The 13957-nt window shown below is 37.4% G+C and overlaps 1 protein-coding gene across 1 annotated transcript in view; it reads right to left on the bottom strand.

Moving 5' to 3' along the window:
• The window catches only part of LOC124556790 (paired amphipathic helix protein Sin3b-like), a 289392-nt gene that overhangs the window by 209819 nt on the left and 65616 nt on the right, over positions 1-13957 (bottom strand). The window contains exon 3 of the mRNA XM_047130801.1: positions 6792-6931. Within this exon, the coding sequence (XP_046986757.1) occupies positions 6792-6931 (140 nt within the window). The remainder of the gene's footprint in view (positions 1-6791; positions 6932-13957) is intronic.

Genomic DNA, 13957 nt, shown 5'->3' on the forward strand with positions numbered 1-13957 from the left:
AATGGGAATTTCTGTCGATTAAGGCACTATGTATACAAACTAAAAACCACACACATTTAGTTGTGTGCAAATTTAATGATAAATAAATGACTGCAGTCATTAAGATCATACTAAAACCTTTCCTTGCCACACGCCTTGATTAGGAAGTTCACTGCTTGTCCGGTCAAAGAATGCTTTAAAAGTAACAGCCTGTATGCAAGAAAGTCTATGGACAAAAAATAATGCTTTTGTTTAATTACTGCAATTATGAAAATTTACTCACTGAAAAATGCGCAAAATTTCTAAAATGAAAACCTGAAGTTAGCTGCTGGTCACAAATGTCAATAACAACAAGAAACCATGAAGAATAAGTAACAGAAAGTATTTTTTTGAGTAACCCCCCCCCCCCCCTTTTCTGTGCAGGATTGCTCATCACTGCTGATGTGCCATCCATGAAGGATAGACTATACATGAGACACTTTTTAGTGTGGAAGGGATGGCAGCTATAAAAATGAAGGTTTTGATATGGACAGAGTTTTTATGGAGCCATCAGAATGGTGGAGGTCACCATCTAGGAAGGTGGAATGCTGCACTGATGTGAGCCAGGTGAAATAGACGGGAGAAGGAGTGGAGGAATGACTATAGAGAGTGTCTCAGCCCTGGGCCCACATCATGATGATATCATCAATGAACATGGACTGCACAAGGGGTTTGTGACTTTGGGTGCCTAGGAAAGTTTTCTCTAGATAGCCCATAAACAGGTTGGTATAGGGTAATGCCACATGGGGTGCCTGTGTCGGTGCCACAGATTTGTTTGTATGTCTTCCCCTTAAAGGAAAAGTGGTTATGTGTAAGAATGCAGTTTGTCAGGTGTGTAAGGAATAATATGGTGGGTTTACAGTTGGCAGGATGTTGGAAGAGGAAGTGTTCAATAGTGGCTAGGCCGTTTGCATGGGGGATATGAGTGTATAGGGAATTGGCATCATCAGTGATGAGTGGAGAGCCAGGTGGTAATGGGATGGTGAAAGGTGAAAAATGGAGAAGGAAGTGGTGTGTATGTTTGATATGGCAAGTTAGGCTGCATGCAATTGGGTGGAGGTGTCGATCAACAAGAGCTAAGGTTCTTTCCTCAGGAGCACAGCAATTTGCTACAACTGGGCACCGAGGACAATCAAGTTTAGGGATTTTGGGAAGCATATAGAAAGTGACTTTGCAGAGGGTAGCTGGCGTGAGGAGAGACACAGATTTTTGGGAGAGCTTCCAAGATGGATCTAAGGATTTGAGTACAGATTAATGGTTATGCTGGACTACTGAGACAGGGCTTATAGATAGTTGTCAGATATGTTCTGTCAGCTAATTGTTGCAGTACATAACAACAGTGGTACAGCCTTGGTCTGCTGGGGTGGTGATTACATTGGAATCTGTCTAATGACTGTGGGTGACTGTTCTTTCCTCCATCACAATGTTCATGTTATTTGGAAAGGACATACAAAAAAAGAGGCTCAGTTGGAGGTAGGAATTCCAGTAGTTGGTTAGGTGGGAGGGAGGAGGGGAGGGTCATTGTTGGACAGAGGCATGAACTGAGAGATGCAAGGTTTAATTTTGGATTTCAGTTGGCTGAGTGGAGGTGCTGATGGTTTAAAAAATGTTTACATTATAGGGATGGGGAGAAGGAGACTATGTTTCTGATGCGCCCAGCAGATTGAAGTTGGGTGTGGAGCTGGAGGTCTGGCCTTTGGATGTGACCAACATTTCGGTAAGACTGAGATTCTGACAACAGTGTGACAGCTCAGAAATGTTCTGTCTTGTTTATGTACCTATGCTGACTTAACGCTTATATGGTAAACTTTTGCCTCAGATGAAATTCACATATTCAGGATGCTATGATCATTATGCAATTAATTGCAGGCACTGCACAGTCTCCATGTCTTTGTACCAAATGCACATCACAAGATAAAGTTTCTTGTATTTTATGATTTTACATATCTTACAGACACAATATCTTATGTCTCCTCTAGAAACCTCAACATATTATTTGAGATGAGACAATGTTCTCAGCATGGCTGTAGTACATCAGTGTTAGGTAGGGACTGATGCCATTATCATCACCCTTGCCTTTCTTCCTCCAAATCTTGTTGGCAAGTCTTACTTCAGCTCTATATAACTTCCTCAACATCCCCCACCCCCCTCTTTCCAAAACCAAAACAAAAAACACAATTTTGCTGCTTTCAGTAACTTCTTTCCCTGTTTTTGTTCTGAAGAATTGGAGAACGGACATGTGATCAGGAAAGCAAGGCCTTCCTTAGGTACTATTTTATGAATTTCTATCATTTGTATTGTGTTTAGGTCTCCTGAAGGTATGTGCATTCAAGACAATTTTTCTTTATGTGGAATAAAAAGAAAAAGAAATAAAACATTTCAGTATTTGATTTTCTTTTAGTCAGCTGAAAAAAAAAATTTCAGAGTGGTGGAATTTCTATCAGGTTCTACACAGAATATGTTGTTGAGTTACATAGCATCTCTTGTAATCATAATACACATTAAACAAAAAAACTGTGCCCAGTAGTTCAAAGGAAGTAAATATTGTACACATCTACAGAAAGAGTAGCAGAAGTGATGCACAAAACTAACATCCAATATCTTTGACATCCATATGTTACAGAATCTTAGAACATAGTCTGATCTCAGACATAATAAAGTATTTCGAGCAGTCTGATCTCCTCAATGCCAATCAGCGTAGACTTGGTAAACACCATAATGCGAAACACAATTCCCACTTCTCTCACAAGACATCATGAATGCCATAGCACAATGTAGTCAGATGGATGGTGTATTTACTGCCTTCCAAAAAGAATTTGATTCCACACCACAGCAACACTTATTAACAAAAGTATCAAATTATATTTGTGACTAGATTGAAGATTTCTTGGTAGCAAGGAGGCAGCATGTTATCTTGAATGTAGAGTCATAAACTGCCAAATAAACAACTGCATGCAGGGTCCAGAGACATGTCCTGCAAGCCTTGCTTTTAATGTTGTATATTAATGGTGTGGTAGACAATATTTACAGAAACCTTAACCTTTACACAAATGATGCTGTTATGCACAACGAAGTACTGTCCGATAAAAGCTGCACAAGTATTCAGTCACATCTTGATAAGATTGCAAAGTGGTGCTCAGAATTGTAAAATTTTGCATTTCAGAAAAAGCAAAACAATAGTAGTCTATTACTACAATAACAATAACTCACAATGGGAATTGGTCACCTCATACAAATATCTGTGTATAACAAACTGTAGAGAAATGAAATTGAATGATCACACAGGCTTCGTTGTAGGTAAAGCAGGTAGCAGGCTTTGATTCATTTGTAGGATACTGGGAAAATGCTATCAGTCCGCAAAGGAGATTGCTTAAAAACCACCCATGTGACTCATTATAGAATACTCCTCAAGTGTGTGGGGCTCATACGAAACAGGACTAAAATGGAATATTGAACAAATACGAGGAAGTGCAGCACAAATAGTCACAGGTTCCTTTGACCCCATGGGAGAGCATTATGGAGATGCTGAAAAACTTTAACTGGCAGACGTTTGATGGTCAGATGTCGACTATTCCACTAAAAGCCTACTTACAAAGTTTCAAGAACCAGCAGTAAGCAGCATTAAGTGAGGACTCTATGAATATATCATAAACCCCTACATATCATTCCCATATGGACCACAAATTCAAGATTAGATTTATTACAGTGGGCACAGAAGCATTTAAGCAATCATTCTATCCACATTAGAATGCAAATGGGATGGAAAGAAGCATTAATGAGTGGTACAATGGGAAATATCCTCTGCTATGCACTTAACAGTGGTCTACATAGTATACAGTTAGATCTAGATCAGCGATTCCCAAAGTGGTCTATATTAAACCCCAGGGGTCAATTTCAACCTGGAAGAAGTCCATGACAGTTGAAAAAAAAAGGGCAGGGGTGGGGCGGGGTGCATTAGATGTAAATGGGGGCCTCGAGAGTGAGACCCATTTAGGCAGGTTGCAGCCAAAATGAGGGATTGGAACAACTTTTTTCTCTCTCCTGTTCACAACATTATTAATTCTTTTTGTAGTTCCCCTTGCCCCTCTCTGAGGAATGGAAAGAATATGTGGCACCACCCGTGATGGATGAGGAACTGCTTCATTAGTTGTCACTCTTCACGAGATTTATTAATTTGCGACACAGCATAACAATCACTCTGCAATGGCTGCATATGCACAGTTCTATGTTACACTGCTGAAGTTGGCTGTGGCCAGACACAAAACATGAAGTCAACTGACCTCTGCTAATACAGAACTAGGGACCCCTCATTCAGCTCAAGTTTTGTTTTTGTAGTTCCTTTGATTGCATAGAGATTTTCTGACCATGAACTGAGGTTGATAGGGTCAATTCTGATTCATATGTCTTATCATATTTGCCTAAATAGTTTAATTTTTGTCTACAGAAAAGTGATACTAAACATGGCCAAACCTAAAATGAAATGTAGGAAGTACATTGTCGATTATTTGAAGATGGGATTCATTATTCCACCATTGTCCAACAAACAATTATGTATGTGCCTTTTATGTAACAAAGTGTTAAGCAATGACACTATGAAACCATCCAAGCTGGAGGATCATTCGAGAAGGTGTCACCCTCATAAAACAGATAGAGATTCAAACTACTTTCAAATGCTTAAGGAAAAACTTGAAAAGCATGTTTGCTTCAAATTCAAAAAGAGATTACGATGGTTTGCGGGCATCTTCAAATATCCTGTTACTTATAGCAAAAATCCGGAAAACCACATACAATTAATTTTGCCAGCCATTTAAGAGGTTTTAAAAACCTGTTCAACACAAATGTGTTTATAATGTACCCAAAAGAATTCCTTTGAGCAACAACACAGTTCAAAGACGTATTGATGAACTGAGTTGTGGTACTGAAAGCATGTTTTGTAGTTACCTGCAAGTGACGCATTTCTCCATACAAATGGACGAGTCAACTTTACCTGGTAATGAAGCGTTATTACTGGCATATGTTCATTTTGTCATGAGCCAAGAAATCCACGAAGAACTGCTCTTCACGAGAACTGTGACAACAGACACTAAAGGTGAATCAATATTTAATGTTCAGAAAGATTATTTCAAGGGAAAAGTGATCCCTATATTAAACATAATATCAGCAGCAACAGCAGCAGCGAATGCAGCACCTGCCATGTTTGAGTGCTACCGTGGATTTATATGCCATTTAATATAATATATGCCTGAGGTGTTTGCAGTACATTGCATCATCCATCAGCAACATTTAGTTGCTAAAAAATCTGAGTGCTAGGTTTCACCAATCTCTTCAATTTTTCATTAACAGAGTGAACAAAACATGAAGGAACACACTGAACTCTACGTTATTTGCACAGTTACATGAAGAAAATGACGAGAACTGTGATCAATTACTCCTTCATACTGAAGTACATTGGCTGTTAGATGTCTATGTTTGACAAGTTTTTTCTCAATTTTTGAGACAGTTTTAGAGTTATTTCATGTTAAAGATCTAAGTTCAAAAGAAAATTTAATCAAGCAGAAACCAGACACTGCTTATTTAACAGATTTGTTTGTTAAATTTAATTAATCTTGAAATTAAATGTGACACACTAAATCTGATGAAAACATAGTCCATCATTTCAGCTTTTCTTTCCAGAATGAAACTAATAAAGGAAAACATGGGAAGGCGTAAATTTTCCCGGTTTCCCAATTTATCACCAACTGACAGGATGATGAAGTTTCAAACTACTTCCAACATTTAATGTCCTTTACACAGATTGTGAAACTAGGTTTGAGGATATTTTGACTATGCACATATCACAGTGGATTATTAATCTATATAGTGGTGTTGAAGAAACTTTACACTTCTCCAGTTAAACCTATCAAAGTGAGCATCACTGTAACAGCTGCCAAACACTCATTTGAAGTTGATCAATTTGTAAAAATGAAATGTTTGAAAGGCAGAGTGTCAACACAAAAAACAAAAATATTGGCATGTGATCTATGGAACAAAAACGTTTGAGGACCTCTGATCAACATGAAGATTTTCATCAACATTTGTCATATATAACTTCATCTTTTTCAGATAATTTCCTCATGGTATGGTAGTTTTCCTATGTGGTAGCCTATGTATAGAAGAAAAACATCCAGAAATCAAACAGAAATTTATTCTTCCTTTCTTCACTTTTCTCCTCTCATCCAGTTCAGATGACCACCAGACCTATTCACCAAGACCTTGGCAGCCATTGAAGAATGTGTCTGTTTTCTTTTACATATTTGACCATTTCACAAATATCAGGCTGAGTTATGAATGATTCAAGTCTTCCTTGTGTCAATTACCTTCATCAACATATCCACTCCTTTCTCCTTCAGATATCTAGAAAAACTAATTCTGCTTCTGAAACTTTGCATTTATGACCTCACATAAAAATTTATGTTTTTCAGAAGCTTATGTCAATCATAAATTTAAACTCCTCATGTGTTACAAGTTAATACCTGGAATTTTACGCCATGAAAGATGTAGATATTGTCAGGCTTTTTGGAAAAAGATCACAAACATGTTTTCAGCAGAGTCATGTATCAATGCATAAGCATAACAAAAAATCTAACTGTCAGAACATGAAGATTCCAAAACTTTTGATCTTGTATAGAATTTGGCATACCATCATCCTGAGGAAGACCAAACATTAATAAAAGCAATTCTACGGCAGTTAATTCTCAGTATTTCATACTACATCATCATGTTCAAACTCATACCTTCACTGCTGTTGACACACAGCTTCCTGGAATGTTAGCACTATATGATGTGGAAGAATATTGAATGTTTCCCGTCAGATTTTCATTACGCTCAGTAGCCTTTGGTGGACCTGATGTATATGAAGAAACAGCACCATTTCCTGCAAAAACAATGCTGCGTGACACTATGTACCAAAACCATTAATGTTATATACAGTTACCTTCTCACAGAAAATAGAATGTATATTAGGAAAGTTTTTACTTTACATCACTAAAATTTGAGTTAAAGTACCAATCTCTATTTGTTGTTTTTTGTACACAGTACTTTCTAATGCACATTATTGCAGTCAGCACACACTATTCAGAGAGGTAGAAAACTAAAGACAAATAAGCCATACATGTATTAAACTATGATGATTATTTCAAATGTGTCAATGCATGTATCGGAAAAAATCTTAACTTCCAGCAACATAACAGAGTATACCAAAATAAGAAATGTGGTAGATACAGAGACAAGTCTTGTACCTCACTATAAAGAAGAATTTATAACTGATCAGTAGGTGGTGACAGTTGTAGTGGTCTAATCTCTTCTAGCTTTCTTGCTTTTATTCATTCTCATTTTTGTCTAACTATGACACATTTCTAAATATCTTCTGAGACAAAAGAGGTAATCTCTGAATTTTTTCCTTTCTTATGTGGAAGTTTTTAGTGATCAATCCATAGGGAGCTAATGAGAAGAACAACAGAAAGGCAGGGAGATAAGAATTTAACAGCTCATCAACAAAAAAAAAAAGGTCATAAGAGAAACTGCTTTAGGACAGTGGAAGGAATCAACACTGTTACTATCACAAGTAACATTCAAGAATTTGACTTAAATGATTTAGGGGGACACAGAAAATCTAAATCGAAATCTGGATTCCAACTATGCTTCTAGTATTTTGAAAAGTGTGACATTTGTTTCAGCTGAAAATAACAGGCACACATAGAGCTACAGTGGAGAAACAGAACAGCAATAGCTCATTTTTTCCTGAGACACATCATCATCATCAACTACCCAAATGAGGCAATGCAGTTCATAAGACTCTGGGCTCATACTCAGGAAGATGGAGATTGCTGTGTCTGGCCATCCTGATTTAGGTTTTCCTCAAACATTGCAGGCAAATGCCAGGATGGTTCCTTTGGCAAGGCCACAGCTGACCACCTGTCCTATCCTCATTAAAACATCATATATTCTGCGTGTCTCTATGTTTGAGCTATGTATTTTCATATTAGTATGATGATAAACCCTATATCATTATCAAATGATACTTGGAGGAATAAATGAACAAATACATATTAGCGAAAAATATCCCTCTGTCAACTACGAGACTGTAATGAAATCAGGTTGACAATATCTGTAACAGGAACATTCCAAAATCAGAAGCCAAAAAAAGAGGAAAGTACAAAGGCTGTGGGAAAAACAGAAATGGTGAAACAACAAAAATATGTGCAACAGCACTACTATTCACATTCAGCAAGAAGGGAATGGTGACAAATCATTAATACTGGAAGAGGCAGCAATCATTAGCGGAAATACTGAGGGTGCAGGTAAGAGTAAACCATTAAAGAACAAAATTAGCAATGTTAGTCATTCACGTACATCAATGGAAATTTTTGGTAGTGACTTTCATCTTTTAGTATGACGTCAATTAGATGGTTCAATACCATAGCATTAATGTTATGGTTAAATGTGGACCACCCAAAATATACTGACTGAGATAACTAAACAATTATGTTGTTTTCCTGATAAGCTACACTGTAGAATAAAAATGCAAGAAACATTCTAAGGTCAATTTTCAAGATACCTTTCACTGGCTCTAAGGCTGTTTTTCAGTTATAGAAGATACCAAAACTGTGTACACCACTGTGCACATAGTGACACACTATCCAAAAACTAAGACGACACAGGTTTTACATTTATGTAATTTTTTGTCAATAACAACGGAATAAAATCGTTTAATGATGATGATCAGCAACAAAAAAAAAAAAAAAAAAACTTTTTTACAGTTCCTTCCTGTTTACAACAGATGCATATTTCAATATCTTTACTTTATGAGCTTTTTGCACAGAACCTACAGTTAACAGATCCTATTAGTAACAATTGTTACTGCAATAATGTAATGCAGCCTTGTAATCATGACAGCATTACATTGTTACAATAACATCAGTAGCTAGTGGGAGGCAATATTATAGAGACTCTGAAAATAACTCTGAGATATTACTTGCACATGTCAGTTGTTTTCGATGGAAATCTGTACTGTTAGATACGGTACTCAAGCACTACGTGGAAATATAAGTTTAACTGTATCCATGTGCCACATGTCTTGAGGAATTTTCCACAGGAGTAAAACAGAACAATTATATTTCATTAAGAACAGCAAAATTTAGCATTTAACAATAATCTTAGAATGCCAGAATGTGTGAAAATTATTGTTATTTTGGAGACACTACTTTGCATGTTGGAAATGTGGTGGAAGCAGCGCAAGTGTTGAGGGGCCCAGACACATGTCATCGGAGTCTTCTCCTTTGAGACAGAGCTGGAGTGTGAACTTGAACTCGAAATGGAATAAAGCAATGCTTGTCTATAAACTGTGATTTTTATTTGGCCCAACCAACTGCATATATTAAACAACTCATACTATAATGTTAAGACTGGCAAAGAATTGAGCAATAGTATCATCTCCTAGAGCGCTAGCAAGTAAACTACAACTCTGCCAAGATTTCCATAGTGACCAGGGCCAATTAGCCTTACAAAATGGGGTATCATCCGGGATGTCTGAATCACAGCAGATGACCCGAAGGCACTGTCGGCTGTGGCAAGAAGCAGGGAAAAGGGCTTTAATAATGATTTGGCACTTCAACAGAAGATCAGCAGCAGACAAAGCAGCAGGAACCGCGAGGGCTGCGGCAGTGCGTTTAAACAAATTTTACGCTCTCTTGTCAATAGCAGCAAAGTGTACATGATGTTCAAAATAGTATGCAAGTTCAAGATGTGCAATTAAAAACCCAAGGGAACCAAAGGAATGAACAATTTTAAAAAGTTAAGAGTAGCAGGAGTGAAATAAAAAGCGAGATTGAGTCTGTGGAGGACTGATTAAATAAGGGGTTGTGAGAAATGGAAGGCAAACTAAGATTAGAAATAGAAATGAACAGGAATTTGTCAACTTAAATGCTGAAATAAGGGAGGAAATTGTTAAGTCCTCCCTTATTTCAGCATTTAAGTTGACAAATTCCTGTTCATTTCTATTTCTAATCTTAGTTTGCCTTCCATTTCTCACAACCCCTTATTTAATCAGTCCTCCACAGACTCAATCTCGCTTTTTATTTCACTCCTGCTACTCTTAACTTTTAAAATTTGAAAACATAGAGGCAAAGGTTGCTATGATTGGAACATCGAAATTAAAGTATCCTATTGTGGGACAGTGCACACAGAAAAGAAGAAGGGGCTCAGGTAGCATTTAACAATGGAAGTTTATTTTTACAAGGAAGCAGGCAAGAAAACAAGAAAACAAATTCTCAATGAAAGGAATGTAAGAGATTGTTCTGATCTACGAGACGAATTGTCATTCTTTGAATATAGCTCCAGGAAGGTGCCAGAGAAAGCACAAAGTCTGTCACCAAAGGTGACACTGATGTTGATGCTAATATAGAGGTTGAAATAAATGATACAGTGAAACTGAGTGTAATATAGATGTTAGTGGTGTAACGACAATATTGTAAAAAAGATGGATCACTATTCAACAAATAGTGGAGATGCTGAGTCACACACATATACAACAAAAAGGCTGGTAAATAAGTTAAGCTTTTGGCCAAAAGACCCAGTCTGTCCTCGGCAGCCAGACACAGTGTCTGTCTCTCTCTCTCTCTCTCTCTCTCTCTCTCTCTCTCTCTCTCTCCCCCCCCCCCCCCCCCCCGTGTGTGTGTGTGTGTGTGTGTGTGTGTGTGTGTGTGTGTGTGTGTGTGTGTGTGTGTGTGTGTGTTGTCCAACTCATAAGAAGGCATTTTGGCCGAGAGCTTAACTTGTTTAGCAGTCTTTGTTGTGCCTGTCTGTGACTCAGCATCTCCACTATATGGTGAGTAGCAATCTGTTCTTTTCACAATGTCATCATCATTCCATCCTGGATTTTTTTACTGTTATTGGTATAACTTTCTTCATGCACTGAAGATAAAGTTTATAGTGGAAAGGGGACACTAGCAGATGTACCTAATGCAAATGGTGCTTTAGAGATAGCTGTCAGCAAGGATATGAGTGAAAATTGTAAAATTCCTTTTTCAGGGCTGGATGAAATTAGTGTGGAATTTATAAATGTAGCCAGCAGTTTAGAACCACGAGAACAGAATTGACAGCCAGAGATACTAAAGCACAGCAGAGAAAAAATTCATTGTGTGGAAAACGAAATATGGAACTATTGGCAACTACTGAGGAACCTTTTGATGAAACTGATCTGCTAGACAGCAATGTTTTTCAGTATGTCAGTACAGCAGTGGATACAAGCAGTAAAGATGTAATCATGGATGGGAAGTGCACTGAATTAAAATTTAATGTTGTTGCTGGAAGTAGCAATAGGGCAATGAAACATACAGAGGGAAATTTCAGTATTACAATTGTGGAAGGTGTTATACATGAATTTGAAAGCATTGAGAAAGATCTGCAGGACGTTTCTTTTGCAAGTAATAGCGTGGTAAAATTACAATTAAAAATTAAACTAAGTGTAGGGGAGGGGGTGGCTCAGACTGAAGCACTTCTGGATTCAAGAAGTGAGATTAGTGGAATCTCTGAAATGTTTTATGAAAATCTGAAATCTATCACACAAGTTGTGGAATTACCAGCCATTGGAATATGGATTAGAGGTGTAACTAACAGGTAAAAAATCATGTTATGACACAGGCTGCGTTTTAAGATACATGATACAGAGTTTTGTCACAACTGTATGATTATACCTGAGCTCTGTTTGAATTTTATTATTAAAATGAATTGGATGAATGATGCAGGAGCTGTGCGAGATTGCAAAAGAAAGCAATCAAAAAGAAAAGAAATTGGGGCTAGTTTAGTCACATACTGTAACAAGGCATTGACTGGGAAAATGATGATAGCATCGCTTTTAGTGACTAAAAAGATAACAAGAAAATAGTGAACAGTGGTGGAAAGCTATAGAGATTTCAAGAAGACAATGTCAGAAATTTAACACAAAATTGATACTACAGAAGGGTAAGTGAGAGACAAAGGGAGGAGCTACATGATCTGCTGTGTGAATATAATGATGTCTTTTCTTATGTGCCAGGAAGGGTGAAACACTTTGAATTTGTTATAAATAATAAGCCTCTTGAACCATTCATAAGGAGACACCACCATATAGCTACTGCAATAAGGAAGGCAGCTGAAACTGAACTGGAAAGAATGCTGCAAATAGGAATAATAGAGAGAAGCAGTAGTCAATACAACAATCCACTAGTTGTTGTTAAGAAGAGGGATAAATCGGTTATACTCATGTTGGATTCAAGAAAGCTGAATACCACAATTTGTAGGGAAACTGACCATCCAGAAAATATGGATGTTCTGCTCTATCAATTTCACCATGCTGAAATAACATCAAGTGCTGATCTGACATCCTGTTTCTGGAAAATTCTCCAAGCCAAGAAGAGATGGTAGTACACTCCTTTCTTGTATGGGAGCAGATGCTACCAATTTTAAGTAGTTTCATTTGGCCTGAACATTTCTGTTGCAATTTTTATAAAAGTGTTAGGTTATGTTTTATGTATGGAACTTACCAGCAAGCTAACAGTCTATGTTGATGATATATTGATGGCACCTGTTGACTGGGAAAGACACTGCCATTTACCAAGGAAGGGCAAGTGCTCTTAGAAAGGGTGACATGAAGTTAAAACTAGGCAAGCATAAGTTTGCGAGGAAAGAGATAGAATTCTTGGGACATATTATCACACACCCTGGAAGGATGCCAAAGAAAGACAGGATAGAGGCTATAGCTAAGTGCCCTATCCCTAATAACAAGAAGCAATTGAAGTCCTTTTTATGAATGTGTAACTTCTACCGAAAGAAACATGCAACTTGGATGTCGAAACAGTATTGTGTCAAACATTTTCAGGAAATAAAGGATAGTGTGAATAACAGTGGATTACTATGTCACCCAGATCCAACCTTGCCTTACTGTTTGCATACCGACATCAGTGACTACGTTGGGTTTTTTTTTTTTTTTAGTATAGTTTTTGCATTGAGGAAATTTCACAAATACGAGCAGAGCTATGGTGTCACTGAAAGGGAATTTGCTAGGAGTTTTGGGGGCAGTCACCAAGTTCAAAAACTATCTACTGGGTCATGAAGTGATTGTTTTCATTGACCATAAAGCACTAAGCTATATACACAAATGTAAATTGGTGAACTGCAGACTAATGAGATGGGCTGTGTCCCTACAGGAATTTAATTACAGCACCCAACACACAAAGGGAACTTAGAATGTTGTGACTTATCATTTCTCAAGATTACCAGTGAAAACAGACAGAGACACATCAGGGAATTAGAGGAGAGGAAAATTTGAATAAATATTACAAAATGCATAAGGAATTTTGTTCAGAAGGGTAAACAAAAACAGTGATGAGTGGAAGTTATGTTTTCCAGAGGACTACGTCAATGATTTAATTCAGCATCTGCACTTGAGCTACCACTACTAAGCAGCTCAAAAATGCACTGAAATAATAAGGGAAAATGCTATGTTCAATCACATGGTCGGACGAGTATGGAAACTACTTGAGAGCTGTGAAATCTGTCAGTGAGTTAAGATCAGCCAGGCACACAGTCAGGGACACACACAATGTATAATACTGGGGGTCAAAGGTCAGAGATCTGCTAGCAACTGATCTTTTTGGGCCACTGTCAACTGGAAGATTTGTAATAGTGGATGTATTTAGTAAATATATCAAACTGTATGTGATCAATAAGCAACCACTAAGAGTCTCATCTCCAAGTTCACACAAGACCATTTTCCTTTGAGTGGTGTGCAAAAAGCTATTTTAATTAACAGTATATCTCAATAGGATATTCGATTGTTTTTCTGAAAATCATCTTAAATTGTTAATTATGACACTGTATGCTCATAACATGATTTTTTCGCACTCTTGAATTTCAGTACCAT

The sequence above is a fragment of the Schistocerca americana genome, chromosome X (assembly GCF_021461395.2).
Source record: "Schistocerca americana isolate TAMUIC-IGC-003095 chromosome X, iqSchAmer2.1, whole genome shotgun sequence".
In the NCBI taxonomy this organism is placed as follows: Eukaryota; Metazoa; Arthropoda; class Insecta; order Orthoptera; family Acrididae; genus Schistocerca; species Schistocerca americana.